Here is a 17,355-nt window from a genome sequence, read left to right on the forward strand (position 1 = left end):
GGGCAAACTCCCACGTGCAAGTATTGTAATCAAACAGCACACCACGGACAACCTTGCGCGGAAGATAGAGGAGAATGCATCTCTACCGATTGCCAACGAATCCACGGTAAACCAACCCAAAAAAGAGTTTTCAATACCAATACCTGAACCACAAACGGTTGCCAAATTTGTGGCAGCTGTTCAGTCCATATTGACAACTGCCAAAGCAGCATCCAGCACCACTGTAAGCAACATCGGTGATGAAGATAATAGCAATGACGATGGATTTACATTGGTCACCCGTAAGTGCAAGAAGCAGGAAAGAACATCTGGTCGCGAGCACCAAGGCACTTTTAACGATGATGAACTTGATGTGGAGGACAGGAGAGAATTAAATGGTCCCCATGACGCAGTAGGCGAGCCGCGAAAGAAGGTCTCCGCTCGCAATAAAAAGTTGCGCACATGAGATCCAACGGACAATCAATAATATTTGGTTTATTTTTATTTTTACATATTGTAAACATATAAAAGATCCACGGCTCCGTTAAGCTACCGCTATGAGCCGTGTCAAATAAACGAAATAAAAAAAATAGTTACCTTTGAATTTAATGGTGTTTGTTTTACAGATTCCTATCAATACGGCTTATTCTGCAGAAATCGGCGGATTGGTAAGTTATCTTACAACGTTGCTTTTTAGGGCGAAAAAAAATCGAGAACCTAACAGATGTCAGAGATAGAAATAAACTTTCATCACTTTCTTATGCTGGACAAAATCTAAGAATAATTTTAAAAATTATTAGAATAAAAAATATTTTATATACAAAATTTGCTGAAGATGCTATTTTTTTCTTTGTGTGCAAATAGGGCCGAGAGTGGTGACTAACGGATATGGTACCGTAAACCGGGGTGACATTGATCATTTTTCGAAGTAATCATTACATGTTTTTAGACGCAACACATTTTTTTCAAGTTTCATATTTTTAAACCATGTACTGATGTATGGAGAACAAGATCGGATGGTTTTACCTAAAATTGACCGCTTACAGCCATTTTTCCAAAAATAATTTCCAGGTGAAGTCCGTTTTCGTATTCCGGGGTCACTTTGATAACCTGCATGTTCACTCACATTAAGTTATTGATGTCAATGTTTTTCATTCAAATGTTTGTTTAAACTAATTCTGGAAAGATACTTATTGTTAAATAGATGTTAATTGGTATTATACAAAGTATTTCAATGTACTGTAAAATTCGAGTAACCAAAATTCGTATAATTCGTGTCCAACTAGAATAAAAGATTCTGAAAACCTTTAGAACTGCTAAAATTGTTTTATTTCAGTGCTTTATCGATGTACAAAAAGTTTCATCAATTCTAACACGTTGGAATATTGAACAATGAAAAAATGTTGCGAATTTTAGCTTAAAATAATTTGAAATAATTGCCAACTAGTTTTACAAAAAATTTATTTAAAATAAACAAACTCTTAAAACTAGAGTTGGTACATCCCAATCTAAAGGAAAATAAAAACTTGTAATTGTAATTTATTACTTTTGCTCAAATCTGAGATTTATTTGTTTTACAAAAAATAGACACTTTACGAAGCTTCGTAAAAATAAGGTAAAATCAAATTTCGGTTTTTTGTAGTTTTTGTACCCAAAAACCGAACAATATACTCAAAAAGTATAACAAATCAGTATTTTATAAGTTTAGAGTAAAAATCAGTTCAAATTAAAATGATTCGGTAGATTATTCTGGTTTAATAGGCGATCTAGGGAAAAAATTTCGAGTGATCAAAGTCACCCCGCTGATCAAAGTCTCCCCGGTTTACGATACCTTGAACACAGGCAACGCAATATCAAATACATATATGTATTTGGTAATATCAAAGCCATCATTAAAATTGTTAGTTCTGCGTTTGAAATGTACTTTCTCCAGTTGCCTGACGAAAGTGTGAGTTTTGGCATTTAGCGGCCGTTATTCTGAATATGATATTAAGTGTGCTGCTCAGGTGTACGTGTATCATCGCGAAGGACTCGAGCGTTGGAATGTTAACTTGGTGAAGCTCGTGCGCGTTTGTATGTCGCGTGTGCTAGCATGTATGTAATTTGTCCAGTATGAATTCGATTTTATAACCATGTGGCCATTCGCATATTCGCATGTGTTCTTGAATGATCGCGCGGACCTTGACTGTGATACCTAGTTTCCAGTGTACTGTTCCGATATAGTGAGTTCCCCCATATCACCAAAGTTCCCGGTCATGTCGTCAGGCAACGCGTTGTCTCTGGGTTACTAGCGACATTTTCTTTGATTGATCTAACTGAAGGCATGAACCCTCGCGAGAGTAGGGACTTTTGGACGTGACTGATTCAATACTGCGGGTTGTTTTCATGATGGCGAGATCGCGGGCGTTAGTATTTGTTGATGATCGCAGTTACATGTACGGCAGTTTGTGACCAGGTTTGTATTATCGCGGAGTCCACGAGCGTTTGTGTGTATGAGTAGAAGAACACAAAACAAACTAATTAAGAAGAAGAAAACAACAAATGTAACATGCAATAAAACTACTTGAACTTGCCTTGGATATCAGAGAAATACGTTAGAACGCCAGCAGATGAATTTTGTCGGACTACGCTGACCGGGAAGGGATTGTTCACGTGCGTCGGTAAGCTAATCTAAACTATCCGAATGAATCGAATCGAATGCTTTAATTGAACACCGGAAAAAGTGATCCTAGGAAGATTAAAATTGCGCGCGCGACAATAAATTACCCACTATTCCATCATATATACCGGTTCCCTGACTCAGTTGTTACAAGATAATCAGACGTATCGACCGTGGAAAGTGGAATAAATCAACTCCGCACCAACTCACTTCTCCCAATACATAAATATACATACTACTAGCACATAACAATTATACATTAGCACTAGAAAAACTATAACTAGTACTACAAGCACTTACACTAACAGACATTTCTTAAGATTCAAATGAAAAACCCTGAAAAGCAACTATTCCTGGAAAGGAAAAAGGCAGCCTCTAGCCACACCGTTGGTAAAATCCTCATGAAAATAAATCAGTGGTACTCTACCAATGTCCCGAATGCATAACCTGACCATCATGAAGCCTGTGCAAAGAAAACTGCTCCCCTGATCCCTAAAGACGGCCACCTCTCCGAAGCACACTCGATCGAACTTTAATGGTTGATCGTTAGTTTGGGCTGGTGTAAAGTATAAAAAAAAACAAAAAGCCCAATGAGCCCTCTCGGTTTCCTCGACGCACCACTATCGAGGCGTAATGCAATAACCATCTTATAAAGCAATTATCTGTCAGCGGGTTTGTAATACTGTCAAACCCGTCAGCCTAGAGAAGTTCAATTTGAAATTGATATAAAACATGTTTTTTTATCCCTTTATGGGCAGTTAGGGCCGATGGTGGTGGCCAGCGTGTTTCAAACCTCCTTGACCTGACGGACGAAGCTATGGTGCTTTGAACACAGGCAACGCAGATCCAAGGCCATTATTGAAATGATAAGTTCTGCGTTTGAGATGCACTTCCCCCGGTTGCCAGACGAATACCTGTAATTATTGTAATAATTGTGACTTTGCATGTATCAATCTAATTGTGAGTCCTGTAGTGGTGTGTGCGTGGAAGGTGTGAGTTTTATCGTTCGAGTCCAGGGGTGCATATCTTTCTTGGTTGGCGTTGGTGTTTACTAATTGCGTAATAGTGTGATCGCGAGGGGCTCGAGCGCTTGAATGCTAGCGTGTATTTAGCTTCGCGTGCATAAATTCGATTTTATAATCGTGTGGCCATTCGCATATTCGCGTGTATTCTTGAACGATCGCACGCGGACCGTGAATCTGATAATTGATCTCATTAATGTTTTATTGGTCCAACTGAAGGCATTAGTCTAGGCTGATCGACAGTAGAGATCTCCGGACGTATCCGACACATGGTCGCGCGGGCGGTGGGTTAATGCTTGAGACAGCGGTTGTAAAGTTATAGGTGCTGAAACGTTCACTTAATTACCGGTGTGTTTTAAAGTTGGCGAAATTGCGGGCGTATGTGTGGATGATTGAAATTGTAATGATTGAAATTGTATGGTGTTTGTGTTATCGCGTAGGCTAGGGGCGTTTGTGCGTTTTGGATGAGAGAGATTGTGGGTATATATGAGAGAATATGCAATTGATTAGTGTTAGTATGAATCTAACTTAAGATATAGTGATAAAAGGAAAATAACATGCCGAATTAAAAGAAAAAAATAAAAAGATTAAGCAGAAGCGCATAAATTGAATTTTTTGGTATACATGAGTAGTGGAAAAGTAATCTAATAGAAGTAAAACAAAAATATACCACTAAAGTAGAAGAAAAGAACGGGAGGAATGTTTTTCACCCTTAAATGCATGAAACTCATTTTTCATTATACCTCATTTTTCGGTATGGATACGTTATTTACCTCTTGTTGAAGCTTTATATCACAGAATTCGGTATGTTGCCAAATGGCAACAGTATGCATTTAAGGGATAAAGTTAGTTATATTTGGGAACATAGCCACTTTATTTGACGGTTGGTTTGGTTCGCGTAGATGATGGTTATTCACGATTACTAGGCAGATTTAGAACATTTGAATTCATATGGTCCATATACTTTGGCTAATTCACTGAAGTTTTAAATCATTGCGCAAATTGAATATTTAATTTCGATTGTTTGTAATGAACCAACAACCATAGGAAACTGCATCAGTCTGGATCTAGTTGAATTGACAGTAAAAATAATTCAATCCGCCAGTCGTCAGGGTATCCCTTAGCTTCTATCCACCACCTGAAGCACGCGCCGTGTTGCTACTAAATTCTAGGGACCAGCAGAATTCAAGGTATCCAAGCTACAAATCTCTAAGCATAAAAATTGTAGTCTGGAGTTCACTGCCAAGCCCACGGAAGAAAAAAAACACTAATGGATAATAAAAGTTACTTAAAGCTAATTGTTAGCTCCTTAGCCTAACCATAAAATCTAAGAAATAAGACGGATTAGCGATGTGAAAACGTGAAAGTATTGCACAGCCTCCGGCACAGCACTATAAGGTAAGGATTCCTTAAACTAAAACATGGTCGTCCCGCAGCCAAGCAAACACGTGAACCGGAAGGCACAACTTTCATTCCACACTCTGGCGACGATGAGGATATCGAAGAAGTCATTCGCAAGTACAAAATCAAATGCGGCTGCTGAAAAAAATATGTTTTCCTACATTTTATTCCACTGTTTCATGATTTTTCACATAATTAATGAGGTTAATGGATACAATTTATTTTTTGCGTTATTACGTTCTAAATAATCTGCAATATTCATACTCTTCAAATAAAAGTGGAACTGCTGATTTTCTAGGCATGTACACTGTTTTATTTAATAGTGACCTATCGAACCCCCAGATTTTAAAAACATCGCAAAAAGTAGCTTCACCTTATTGGATTTAGCTTGACAAATATTTATTGAGACATAAAATAATTATTGCCAAAATATTGCCCGATGTATAACCTTTCCAATGAGTGTTCATTTGTCGAAATCAGTGCAAAAACATCATCGCGCGAGCTCGCCAAAAAAAACTGACCTACTTGACCCCACTCTACACTTAAGTGTAAAAATTCCATTTTCAACGGTTAAAGATAGTAAGCATGAAAAATCGTAAACGGCCTAATAAATAAACTTTTGTGTTCTCAGTTTTCAAGCTTTTAATGTATGCATTACATTAGGCTCATCCCGATTCTACCTTCCCGTTGGTCAAGGTAAACGCCCGGAAGCGCAATTACTAGCACGACAAGCACTTTGACTTAATGTGGAGTCACTTAAACAATCAAGAACCACATAGCGTTCGCACATTGCGTAATCACACGGCAGGCAAACTTTAAACAGTTATTAATTGAAATATGCTTTTGACTGCAAAAAGCCATATCATACCTTGCAACTTGAGACCCGGTTTATTTCTGCTAGTGAACGTGTCAGCTTTTACTTAATATCGGATATCCTACGCGTTGGTATGAATTTTCTCCGCACATGTTTCGTCTGGGCGGAGTTAACAGGCAATTAAACGTTTTATCTGCCAGATTTGATCAAGAAATCGATTCTTCAAAAAATTGTCAAACAATATGAAGTGTGATCGTTTTACGTTTTGCGAAACTTGACGATCTTTCGATACGGATCTCAAACTCCAGAATTTATTTGCCTTTGATGTTTCGTTTTGCGATTTCAGATCTCCTTCAAGTTCAAGATGATCGACGGGCATTGATACATTGGTTATAACCCCAAATTTCAAACCATTTTATTTTCACCTAAACAGATCATATTGTCGGTGTTAGGTCAAACCGGACTAAGTGACAATGAATTGATTTCGAGAAAAACGTGTTTAAAGTTGGAATCGCAGCATCCCGCACATTATAATTGGAAAATAATTTTTGCCATAATTCTTGTTTATTGTTTCATATTTCAAATCTGATAAAAGTGGAATGTAGCTGAAGTAATTCTTTATCCAGTGCTATCATTAACTCATTTTTTGATGTTTTGCGACTTAAACCGGTCTGACTTAACACCGACCATTTTATAAAATAATACACGCATTTTGAAGTTTTTAAAATAATCAGAAACACACGGAAGCATTTCAGTTCGTATACGAACATTACTTACAGATCGATGAGCCATAACGCCACAATTATCCCAGGGAGAACGATCGTCCGAAACACAGCATTTATAATAGTATCGATGTCAATCCGTGCCATCGCGTGAGAGCACACTTGCTACCGAACGACCTGGCGAACGTGCTACGATGGTAGCGGAGTGTTGTTTCGAGCTTGCTACGTTTCTCTCTCCGGTACGTCACTAACTGTTGTCTTTATTTTGCAATGTTATTTACTGTTATCGTTTAACCGCCGATCATATGCACTTTCACGCGACCAATTCGATAACAAGTTAGCTTTTCTCTGTTGGTTGCGCTTGGTATTTTTACAACACAATGCACTTGATCTATTTCGGAAAAAACGATGGTTGATTGTTTTGCGATGGATCTAGATTACTTCCTTGATTAGATTCTACTATTCTAACTACAGTAACTTATTCCTTTGTATAGGTAAGTATTACGAGATTCACTAGTCTATCGAGAACAGTTTGCAAAATAATTCAATCAAGCAAGGAAAATTAAAGCAAAAGCCTATTTTAACGTACTATCAGTTATTGCATACGTATGATTAATGTCCGTTATATAATAATTATGACTCACTGGTATATAAATGTTCACAGCACTACATTGATTAAAAGTTGCAATTGATCAGTCCGTTAATGAGTCACAAAATAGCTAGCATTTCACACTGCAGCTACGTTGAACGATAACACTTGTCCGTATGGGCAACAATCGACTAACGACGCGATTAACATGCAGTAGCTTATTATTCAACAAGTAAGAACAAAGTATTCACCTCTTCAACACTCGTCGTCGGAAAAAGTACATTTTCTGAGCGAGCGCTTCGACAGCAAACAACAAACTAGCCGATTCCTTCGGTTCGTTGTGATGGTTCGATTTTCCGGCAAGCGTCTTTTTCTCAGTACAGCTATAATACTGCGATGATGATATATTCAATGATGATGATTATAATAGTGATGGTGTAATGCCCTCTCTAGCTTGGTCCGTTCTCACGCAGAATTCTCTCCACTACAACACTGCGGGTAATCTATCGCGAAGGACCGGTTTCAATACGGCGACTCGAGCTGCTTGTAAATGCCGGCTGTTTGATGTGTTTCCATCGAAGATGTGTACGAATTCTTAATGCAATGTTCGTTTTTTTGTATGCTCGTAGATATATGTGCTTGACCAAAGTACCTGCTTATTGGAGTTATGTTTGTGTTACTGGCAATGCGAAATTTCGGTATATTGGTATTCTCCTCTATCGTGACGTTGATGCATTGATCAACATTTTTCAACTGCAATTGGGAAAGATGCAAAATTGAAGTTAGTAAAATTATAGCTTTAGTACCAAAGTAAACGACCATAAACTGTGTCCTGTGTTCATACCATATCCTATCACACTTATAAACCGTGTGGTATTTAGCTACAACTAGTTTTCGGGAGGTGATAAAAAAAATCTATCACAAATAAGTTGAGACTTGCTTATGTACATCAAAAATAACAGAATTATCAATGTGCATATGTTAAATGTAGCTTATCTCTACAGAGCAGCGGTTACCAACCTTGTTTGCACCGCGGACCCGTTCGAAATCACACTGGGTGATTGCAAACCCCGACGGTGTAACATCGATTTTGTATACTGTTAATATATTATTTTCAGTTTGTTGCAATAAATCTTGAAATTTCAATATCTCTCCGGAAAAGATATTCTTTGCAGATCCCCGACTTCAAGGTACCCAGGGGTCCGCAGATCCCAGGTTGAGAATCGCCGCTATAGAATATTAATCTCGGTAACGATCCATAATACCACTATCGCAATGCTAGCACCCTCTCTAATTGGTGAAAATACGGCCAATCACCCTACCAGAATGTGTTACATCAAGTAGATGCATGGGATAAAATCATCAAACGAAAGTTGCTTGTGTCGAAAATGACAAATACGTCGATTGGTTAAACCAATTTAAAATAGCAAATTTCACACAACTTACCGTTTCAATAGAACGCTGGAGGCTTCACATATGTAGTATTTACAGTATTTTCATAACAAAATAGGCACCGTCGAATGAAAATGCCAGTCAAAACAAGAACAGCTGAGTACACGAATAAATGTTTGACGTTTGCGGTCGTGTTAGTATTGGGAAGTGATGCCAGTTCTACAAATTAATCAAATACCGTCTCACATCTCTATAATGTTCCTCCGCCTTTTTTGTCACCAAATTAAAATATTACTGCTCCTTTTTAGACACCTATCGATGTAACAGCTCTATCTTAAAACCTACTCGATTTATGCTCGTTAATGTTCAGAATACCTCTGAATCCTTTTAAAAATACAAACGTATAGACTGTGAATTCATAAATTACAACACGCTAGAGTTAAATTTGTTTACGTTCCAATAATCCACTTTATTTTCCTAATAACAGCATCAATCCGCGCAGAGCCGCTCAAAAGGCCCGCACAGCCAGCCGCAGCCAGTAGCTTGCTCGTGTATCGCTGTCTGGCATCAGCTTTACTTGTTGGATTCCCACTTGTTAATTTCTTCGCGTTCCCTCTTAACCTCCTCCAGGTACGGTTCCAGGTACTTGCAATCCTCTTCGTACTTGGTCCACTGTTCTTTCGGCAGGATTGTCTTCGTCATCGAGAGGTGCAGCGCTCGCATTATACGATAGTTGCGTTCGTCCTTAACCTTCTCCGGCAGACGGCGAATCGCTTCCTGCACATCTTCATCCTCGTACAGGCAATCATCACGATGCAATCCTAGCGAGATGAGGATGAAAAGGCTATTTTTTTCTTTTGATAGAGATATTATTTCTTACCGTACTGATTGAACCCGGACAGATTGTAAGCCCATCTTCCGAAGGCGGCTGAAACAAACAATCCATATTAAAGAATCGCACATTGACGGAAGAGTACAATAACATTATGTAATGGATGGGATCATTCCGAAGCCCATTTAGCACTTCCTCCTGGAAATACAGCAAGGCTATTGCATATTTAAACAAACTAATGATACTTACACATAACCTTTGGTCCTTTCCTGGCAACGTAAGACATTTTGGTGGGCAAAATTTGATATTTTGAGCGCCCTGGTTAAAAAAGTTCTACACGCTCGGAAGGATGAAAATTCTACGACAGACAACTGACAGCTCCAAGGTTGACTGTCACGATGGATATTCGATTTTGGTAGACAGGCACTGACATTTTGCACTCTTCAGCAACTAAAGCGCCGCTCTAGCGGAGGATAGTAAACCATTTTTTACCGTTGATTGGTGTAAAAAAAATTATAACGACGAGGGAACAACCTAGTAAAGGCTATAGTTTACAGTTCGGGAAATGGGTCACAGGATTTGTGTCGGAATTTGATCAGGGAAAATTTTCCGCCGAGACTCTCCAAACTGTCAAACCAAAACTCTGCTGGCTTCTAAAAATTACCAACAGCATCAAATTTGCACCGAAAATATAAAATACTATTTTCCCCGTCGGAAATAATTTATGTTGAACTGTTCCCAGCCGGATTTTTGTGTGGAGTTTCGAAATCCCGTGATGTTTCAAGCAGCCCCCTGGCAACCCGATACCATCATATGGAGTTTGAAAGCGACCAACACTGAGCCAAAAAATCACATACGTTTCATGTGAAAAAACACCTAAATTTTAAAAACGATTATGCACATCAAATTCATATGCATCAAATAAAACTTATACAGTCACCGATGAATTTCAAATACAAAATGAATAACTTTCAAGCGTGGCCCACATACATGTTATGTGTCTTCACATACTTCTAGGTTTATGTGTAAAACACATTATTATTACGGGAATATATAATGTGAAAAAAATCATACACATTCAACATGGCGTCAAGGAACAGTACGGCGGCGAATACATTGCTCCTGGACTTGTGATTTTTCTAATTAAACGTGAAGACGTTAGAAATACATATATATCCGCTATAACTGCTCCAGATTGAAGATTCCAAGATGGTATAGAATGCATTACAAATCAATGATCAACACAGACCTGTAAGTCCAGCCGGAAAATGTGCCAAAGTTCTGGCTGGCTCTAGTTAGTAGCTGGTTCCAGTGATTGTTTTGTAACTGGAATCGGTTATTAACTAGAGCCAGTCAGAGTACCGGCTCAATTTCCAGCTGGACTTTACTAGGATTATCCGCACATTTATTCAACCAAGCTACATTACCTAACAAAACATTTGAATACTATTATACAAGCAACTAACAATCACATGAATATCAGATAAACCCACTTCACGTAACATGATTGCTATTATACATTCAGTTAACAATCATCTGAATATCATATAAAAGGTATATAAGTTTCAAATAGAAAATATGTGGCATTCCGATAGCAAGTAACTGAACCTCACGTAAGATATATCTGTAACCAATACTAGTTTTTATAGGGCGGAAGAGAGAACAGATTATGTGTGAAAATAATAACATTCATGTGAAAAGTATTATGGAAAATATTTACATGTTTTTGCATATGAAATGTAAGTGATATTTTGGTTGAGTGAACGTATATGGGGCGTTATAGCTATAAAGCCCCAAACAAAGAATTATGTTCGGCACTATACACGATATTCAAGCATTCCACATGATGTTTTGCATCTTGTGGGATGATTTACTACCATATTATTCAGAAAATCAACATTTAGTAACTAATTACAGCTTTTAATCATTCGATTCAAAATTAATGTTTTGATTTTCATGACAGTGATGCTGGCTATACAGAGACGTCGTCCTTGACAGAGGGCTGGTTTCAAGGCATTATTTTGCGGACGAAATAAAACATATTATTCCGAACATAGGTTCTATAGGTTCCCGAGAGATCCAGCAGGGGAGTTATCGTGGATTCGGTTCTGTGTGCGGAATAATACGGAAATTCCTCTTGTCAAAAACAAATTGAGCAACAGGCTGTGTAGCGTAAGCATGAAAATATTTTAAACTTCTTGTAAAAATTGTCTTTGTTCCAGTACTGAGTAAATTGGAAGTACTTTGAAGCAAACCGGGGGAAAGTTCTTCCCGTAATCGTTTTTTGTTCTTCCTACTATTCGCTGGTTGGACACTCTTTAACTGAACTGATTTTTAGTTAGACCTCCACTAATTGGACCATTGTCCAACTAAAAAGCGACTGAACGTCAAAATCTCGTGTCAAATTTACTTTGACAATCAATCTGACAATATTTAGAGATGTGAACACATGCATTTACACTCCCAACATCGTCTTCGGAGAGTTTTTGAAATTTGTCAGTCGGTCCAACTAGCGAACCAAATTCGTTAGTTTGACAAGGCTGTGACCCAACCAGCGAATCACGACTGTACTTGTATGTCAGTCAGAGCCAAAAAATCTCATACCTATTCAATGAACGACGAAATTCAGAGAATTTATCTTCGTCCTTTCCCTGCCTCTTTCGTCACTAAATGCATGAAAAAATTAAAGGGTTGTGTACAGGACACGACCACGATGACATTAAAAATGTAGCTTTTTTCAAGAGCGTGCAAATGAATTTTATCTATCGCACATATCGACTCACGGTCTTGTTCACTCGCCTGTTTTCAATTTTTACAATTTGCTATATACCATCCCCATCAAAACATAATTTATTGAAGGTCTTTTAACGGTAATCTATTAACTAATCAAGTATCTCACTAGGTGATTGGCATTATTTGGCTGATCCATCTAGTAAAAATAGGCTGGTCTGTCCAGAAAATATATTCAAAAGAAAAGTTCCATATTGAGAGCTGTGATAAGGAAGCCCACGCCCGCCAACGGAAATATACAGATTCTCCATGAAATATGAAATTTCATTTTCGATTTAAATTTTCAATAATGTACTAATGAACTTATGTAAACAATCTTAAGTTTAAGTATTTCTTGATCGATTAGTGGTGGAAAAAATGAAATTATTTGATAAATTACATTGTTATGCAACGTTCGCACTACCAGTTAAAACGGGTTTTTATGCTATCTTGGTGACATTTTTCTTGTTGCTAATTATTAAAACGTGTTATAACTCTGTAGTGTAAACATTGTATTATTAAACCAATTCTGCATCATGCATAATTATATCTTCAGTACAGCGGTTTGTTTCATAATTTAAAACAGATTTATTTTAAAATTTAAATTAGTATATCCAACCGTTCTATTTGTTGTATACTTTAAAACGCAATTGGAACTGTGTTTTAAATACATAGGGTAGGACAGATATTCTGACTGGATAAACTGGGAAAACAATTTTAAGTCCAGTAACGCTTAAGACATGGCTTGAATTTGAATCGAAAAAGAACACCCGCTTCAACTGCTGCTGGGACGGTAAGTTCTGTTTTAAAATTTTCCGTTGTGTGCAGTACGAAACAAAAGTGTTTGAAATTAGAAAACAAAAAGTTCTGCTGGGAATGTGATTGTTTCCGATGCAATTACACTCAGATTTTTCACGCAGGGGATACAGGCCGTGTAAATGAAAACCGCGTAAATTTAAAAAAAACGCGTTAATGAAAACCGCGTAAATTTCAAAATCCGCGTAAAAAAACCTGAGTGTACTCTCCTATATAAAATACTACGCTGCTGAACAGTGCAATAACTACAGAAGCACGTTGTCAGATGCCTTACTGATAAAAAACATATAACCGAAATATGAAACATGAAAACCAATAGGCTCTTTACCCTACGCAGCTACAAAGCGCCGTAAACATGGATTAACAAGTTACAACGCACACGCATGCATAAAAATAAATATATTTTTTTCAAACGCAACACTTACGCAGCACACACCGTATTGAATTAAATCCAAACCACCCCACCCACCCACTTTGCAAATCATTCTGTGACACCGTGCTGGTACCCGAAAAATCCGCACCGGCACCGCTGCCGAAAATGCATAGCGTCTACCGCTTATTGTAGTGCCCAGACGCTGCAGTCATGATCTTACCCGTTCGACATAAGAACAAAAACTGATTCAAACGGGTACGCGTCACCTCTATTTATAAACTAACCGTATATGGTTTAGTCACTTAGGTGCGAGTGTGTGCAAATGCCAACGTTACCGAAAATCGATAGCGCTTATTGCATCGCCCGGAGACGACGTTGCTCGTGTGGGATAAGAGCAACAACTGATTTAAACGGACATGCGTTGCTTCTATTTATGACTTTTCGTGTTTCATTGAGCAACTAAGCTGCCCTCTTTTGACGGCTGTGTCTGAGAAATCTGCCTCACGAATGGCATTTTTCCCGTTTTTTGTGAACTTTTTAATTTTACCAATTTCCAAAAGTCTACTTTTATTGGGGAGATATTAAATTATTACCAATATTTAAGTTAGGTGTTTCTGAATCGGTTGGTGTATGAATGATTAAAATCCATCTAGTAATATCGGAGTTATAAGCGTGCAAACCTTACATAGTTTCGTTACATGGGAGATAGTTTAGATTTTAGAATGACACCTAGCCCCAGATAGTGGAGTAATGTAAAACAATAAAAGCGATGTCCCCTCCTCTCTCGATTCTACGAAAACGAGTAGCAGCAGCAGCGACTTTCGTTTTCCCATGACAATCCGAAGTTGCAATTTCGTTTTGATGCATGCTCAGTAATTTGCGATTCTCATTCATTAAATGAAATTAATGCAATGTGCATCTAATAATGCAACTAGAACATAGTTAGAATGAGAAATATGCACACCGATCAGGCTTCCGTCTTACATTACCATCATTAGCCCGCAAGTCCACAGAATCGAGCATCGCCATATAAATATCATTTCTAGTGTATTTTAGTTTCCCCAGCAGTAAGTTTCAATTTCGGGGCACCAATATCATTCTGAATCTCAAAGCGAAAACGAGCGTGCGGAGAGAATAATGAAAACGCTCTGCTACATGCTTGCTTTGTCCTAGCCCGTTGTCTCATTTTCGATTTCGCAAAGTGCTAGTGGTATGGAAAGAAGCTTCGTTTTCCGATGTCAGTTCTCAGTGAAGTCGTCTCTTTGCTTATTCTAGTCTCTTTAGTAATGACAAAGTATGTACATGCTTCATTTCCCAAAAAAGAGATTATTAAAAACGAAATTGATTCAAACAAAGTTTTGAATATAGAAACTAGAGTTTACAGCCTATTTGAGGTTCTCAAGGCGTTTGGCACCAATAATATTTTCGTACACACATGCATACACATGCAGATTATCTTGAATCTGTTTTGTGTTTGTCAAATCTGCAACTCTTCGTATTCTTATGCGGACGCTCTTCTTCTCTTTCAGGAAGACCCTCGGACAACTGCCGGTCTAAGAAACGATGTGAACAAGCGAAAGTGCCTGTACCGCAAAAATAATTCGGAACATCGGACGAAGACTGTGCTGAACGAGTGAGACGACGCAACATCAAAACCATAATGGCAAAATCGACAATGACGTACCTATGGAAGCGAAGGAGCAATACCCAATATTTATAGAGATATGACGCATTGGATAATGCTGCAGATTTTCCAACTGTTCCCGACAGCTTCGCCAGCATGGCGGCGGGACAATAGCCGAACGAAGAATAAGCGACAGTGCAAATCTCACAAATCAAAACGACCTTTGCAGGAAAAGAACATTGCTGACCAGGTTCGGGCAGATAATAAGAAGTAGACCAACGAAAAGGAGAGCACAGGCGTAGCTCTATTAGGCAATTCATTAGACGTTTGTTTGACAATTCAGCGGTGGGTTCTGTCAACAAGTCTACTCCTGCGAACAGAAATACTCTTCCGACAAACAACTTTGTTAGTCCGATTCGTTTGATATTGGATCGAATCAACGATATTGTCGGACGTCGCACCCCTCGGAGTAACGTCAGAATAAGTAAACAAGAAATAATCAGGTGATCAGAAACGTCTCATGGATTGCCTAATTCAACAAATTCAAGGTGACAGAATTCGAGCGATGGGCTCAACGAAGTGAAAAGCAGAGAATGCAAAACATTACCGAACAACTCGGCGGAAAAGACCAAAATGGAGATGGCACAGCGATCAACGGAGCAGCTGGTAACCCACATACAAACGAAGCAACGGGAAAAATTCAGACTACAAATGGAAATACCAGTAGCCGTTGGCCTCGTGCCAGTGCGGTAGAGTGGTCCCAAGTAGCACAAGTTCTAGGAATGGAAAAGTAAGTAGAAATGACAAAACAGAACATACGAATTATACATATAAACATAAAAAGCATAGACAAGAATAAAGATGAATTGACAAGGGTACTCATTCAGGATCAGTACGATGTAGCATTGGTAAGCGAAACATGGAGCAAACAAGAACTAGAGAAAACGAAATATAGGGTGCCAGAGTATTCTTTTCTTAAATCAAGAAACGATGGATACGGTGGAGCCGGTGTGATGGTAATAAAATCAAGTCCCGAGAAGTAATTCCGTTTGGAATACGAATTCAGCTATTAACTTCTACAGCTGAATTGAAATTCCAAACGGAACATGACGTCTCTTAGTTATTCTAATCTCTTTAGTTTCTACCATCTGTAAGCGAATTTATACACGGAAGTTCAGAAACAGTCTGTTGCTGGTTGACTTTTTGAAGTTTGCCCTTGTCGGTGGTTCCCGTCTGTCATTTGCTGGACTGATTACGTTATCGGTTAATATCAGTATGAAGAGTAATTTTGGCAATGATTTTACTGCTACTGTGATTTGGTAGCTGATTTGGTGGTTAAAGTAGAAACACCGGTTTTAAGTATGCATATTCGTGATAAAGTAGTTGACCATGTTGATTCTTTGCAGTAATTTCTTTCGTCGAAGAAAAAGGGGTAATCCGTCATCATTGTGTTTAAGAAGGATCAGGAAGGTTGTTGGCTGTTGAGTCTTTTCATTCAACTGCCAACAAGCTGACCGGTTTACTTACCTTACCGTTCAGGCTAGAGCATTGTTGTCTCTTGCTGTACGCAGAAGCCGTCTCCACTCCACACGATCCATTGCTGCTTGTCGCCAGCCTCGCAGTCTTTGGAGGGTCCGCAGATCGTCCTCTATCTGGTCGATCCACCGTGCCCGCTATGCGCCCCGTCTTCTTGTTCCTGTAAAGTCGCCCTTCAGAATCATCTTCACCGGGTCGTCGTCCAACATTCTTACGACGTGTTCAGCCAACGGCAAACGTCCAATTTTTGCGGTATGCACGATGGATGGTTCTTCCAGCAGCTGATGCAACTCATGGTTCATTCGCCTGCGCCACGTTCCGTCTTTCATCTGCACGCCACCATAGATGGTACGCAACACGTTTCGTTCGAAAAATCCACGAGCATAGACCAGGTCTCGTGGCCGTAGAGGACCACAGGTATAATCAGCGTCTTGTAGATACAGTCGTGATTCGCTGGTTGGACACTGGACCGCTATTTAATTGGACCTCCGCTAGTTGGACCATTGTCCAGCTAAAAAGCATCTGAACGTCAAAATCTCGTGTCAAATTTACTTTGACAATCAATCTGACAATATTTAGAGATGTGAACACATGCATTTACACTCCCAACATCGTCTTCGGAGAGTTTTTGACATTTGTCAGTCGGTCCAACTAGCGAATCAAATTCGTTATTTGGACAAGGCTGTGGCCCAACCAGCGAATCACGACTGTAATCAACTTCGCGCGGCGGCGAATTTTGTTCGACCGGAGCGTCCTCCGGAGTAGGCACGATTTCCCTCCAAGATCCGTCTCTTAAATTCGCTGCTGGTATCATTGTCGGCGGTTAC

General features: G+C 38.9%; 2 protein-coding genes across 5 annotated transcripts in view; both read right to left on the bottom strand.

Moving 5' to 3' along the window:
* Positions 1-8,765, bottom strand: part of LOC131687228 (lysophosphatidylserine lipase ABHD12) — a 28,779-nt gene extending 20,014 nt beyond the window's left edge. The window contains exons 1-3 of one of the 4 annotated variants that reach the window (XM_058971299.1): positions 8,633-8,765; positions 7,438-7,939; positions 6,653-6,988 (exon numbers count right to left, since the gene is read on the bottom strand). In XM_058971299.1, the coding sequence (XP_058827282.1) occupies positions 6,653-6,744 (92 nt within the window). In that variant the 5' untranslated portion in view covers positions 6,745-6,988; positions 7,438-7,939; positions 8,633-8,765. Of the gene's footprint in view, positions 1-6,652; positions 7,940-8,632 lie in introns of all 4 variants that reach the window. The other 3 variants (XM_058971298.1, XM_058971300.1, XM_058971297.1) reach the window with 3 other exon arrangements.
* Positions 8,766-9,017: 252 nt separating this feature from the next.
* On the bottom strand, positions 9,018-9,796 carry LOC131687234 (cytochrome b-c1 complex subunit 7). Its single transcript, XM_058971308.1, has 3 exons — positions 9,660-9,796; positions 9,459-9,506; positions 9,018-9,399 (listed from the first exon to the last, which is right to left on the bottom strand). The coding sequence occupies exons 1-3, from the start codon at positions 9,694-9,696 to the stop codon at positions 9,152-9,154; spliced, it is 333 nt and encodes a 110-aa protein (XP_058827291.1). The 5' UTR covers positions 9,697-9,796; the 3' UTR covers positions 9,018-9,151.
* Positions 9,797-17,355: the final 7,559 nt, after the last annotated feature.

This window comes from Topomyia yanbarensis, chromosome 3, assembly GCF_030247195.1.
Source record: "Topomyia yanbarensis strain Yona2022 chromosome 3, ASM3024719v1, whole genome shotgun sequence".
NCBI classification, from domain to species: domain Eukaryota; kingdom Metazoa; phylum Arthropoda; class Insecta; order Diptera; family Culicidae; genus Topomyia; species Topomyia yanbarensis.

Bases quoted from the DNA above. Each gene is read 5' to 3' on its own strand.
- LOC131687234 (XM_058971308.1), bottom strand. From the start codon at position 9,696: ATGTCTTACGTTGCCAGGAAAGGACCAAAGGTTATGT. The intron at 9,507-9,659 runs GTAAGTATCATT...TGTTTGTTTCAG, and splicing joins GAAAGGACCAAAGGTTATGT to CCGCCTTCGGAAGATGGGCT. The intron at 9,400-9,458 runs GTAAGAAATAAT...TCATCTCGCTAG, and splicing joins GTCCGGGTTCAATCAGTACG to GATTGCATCGTGATGATTGC.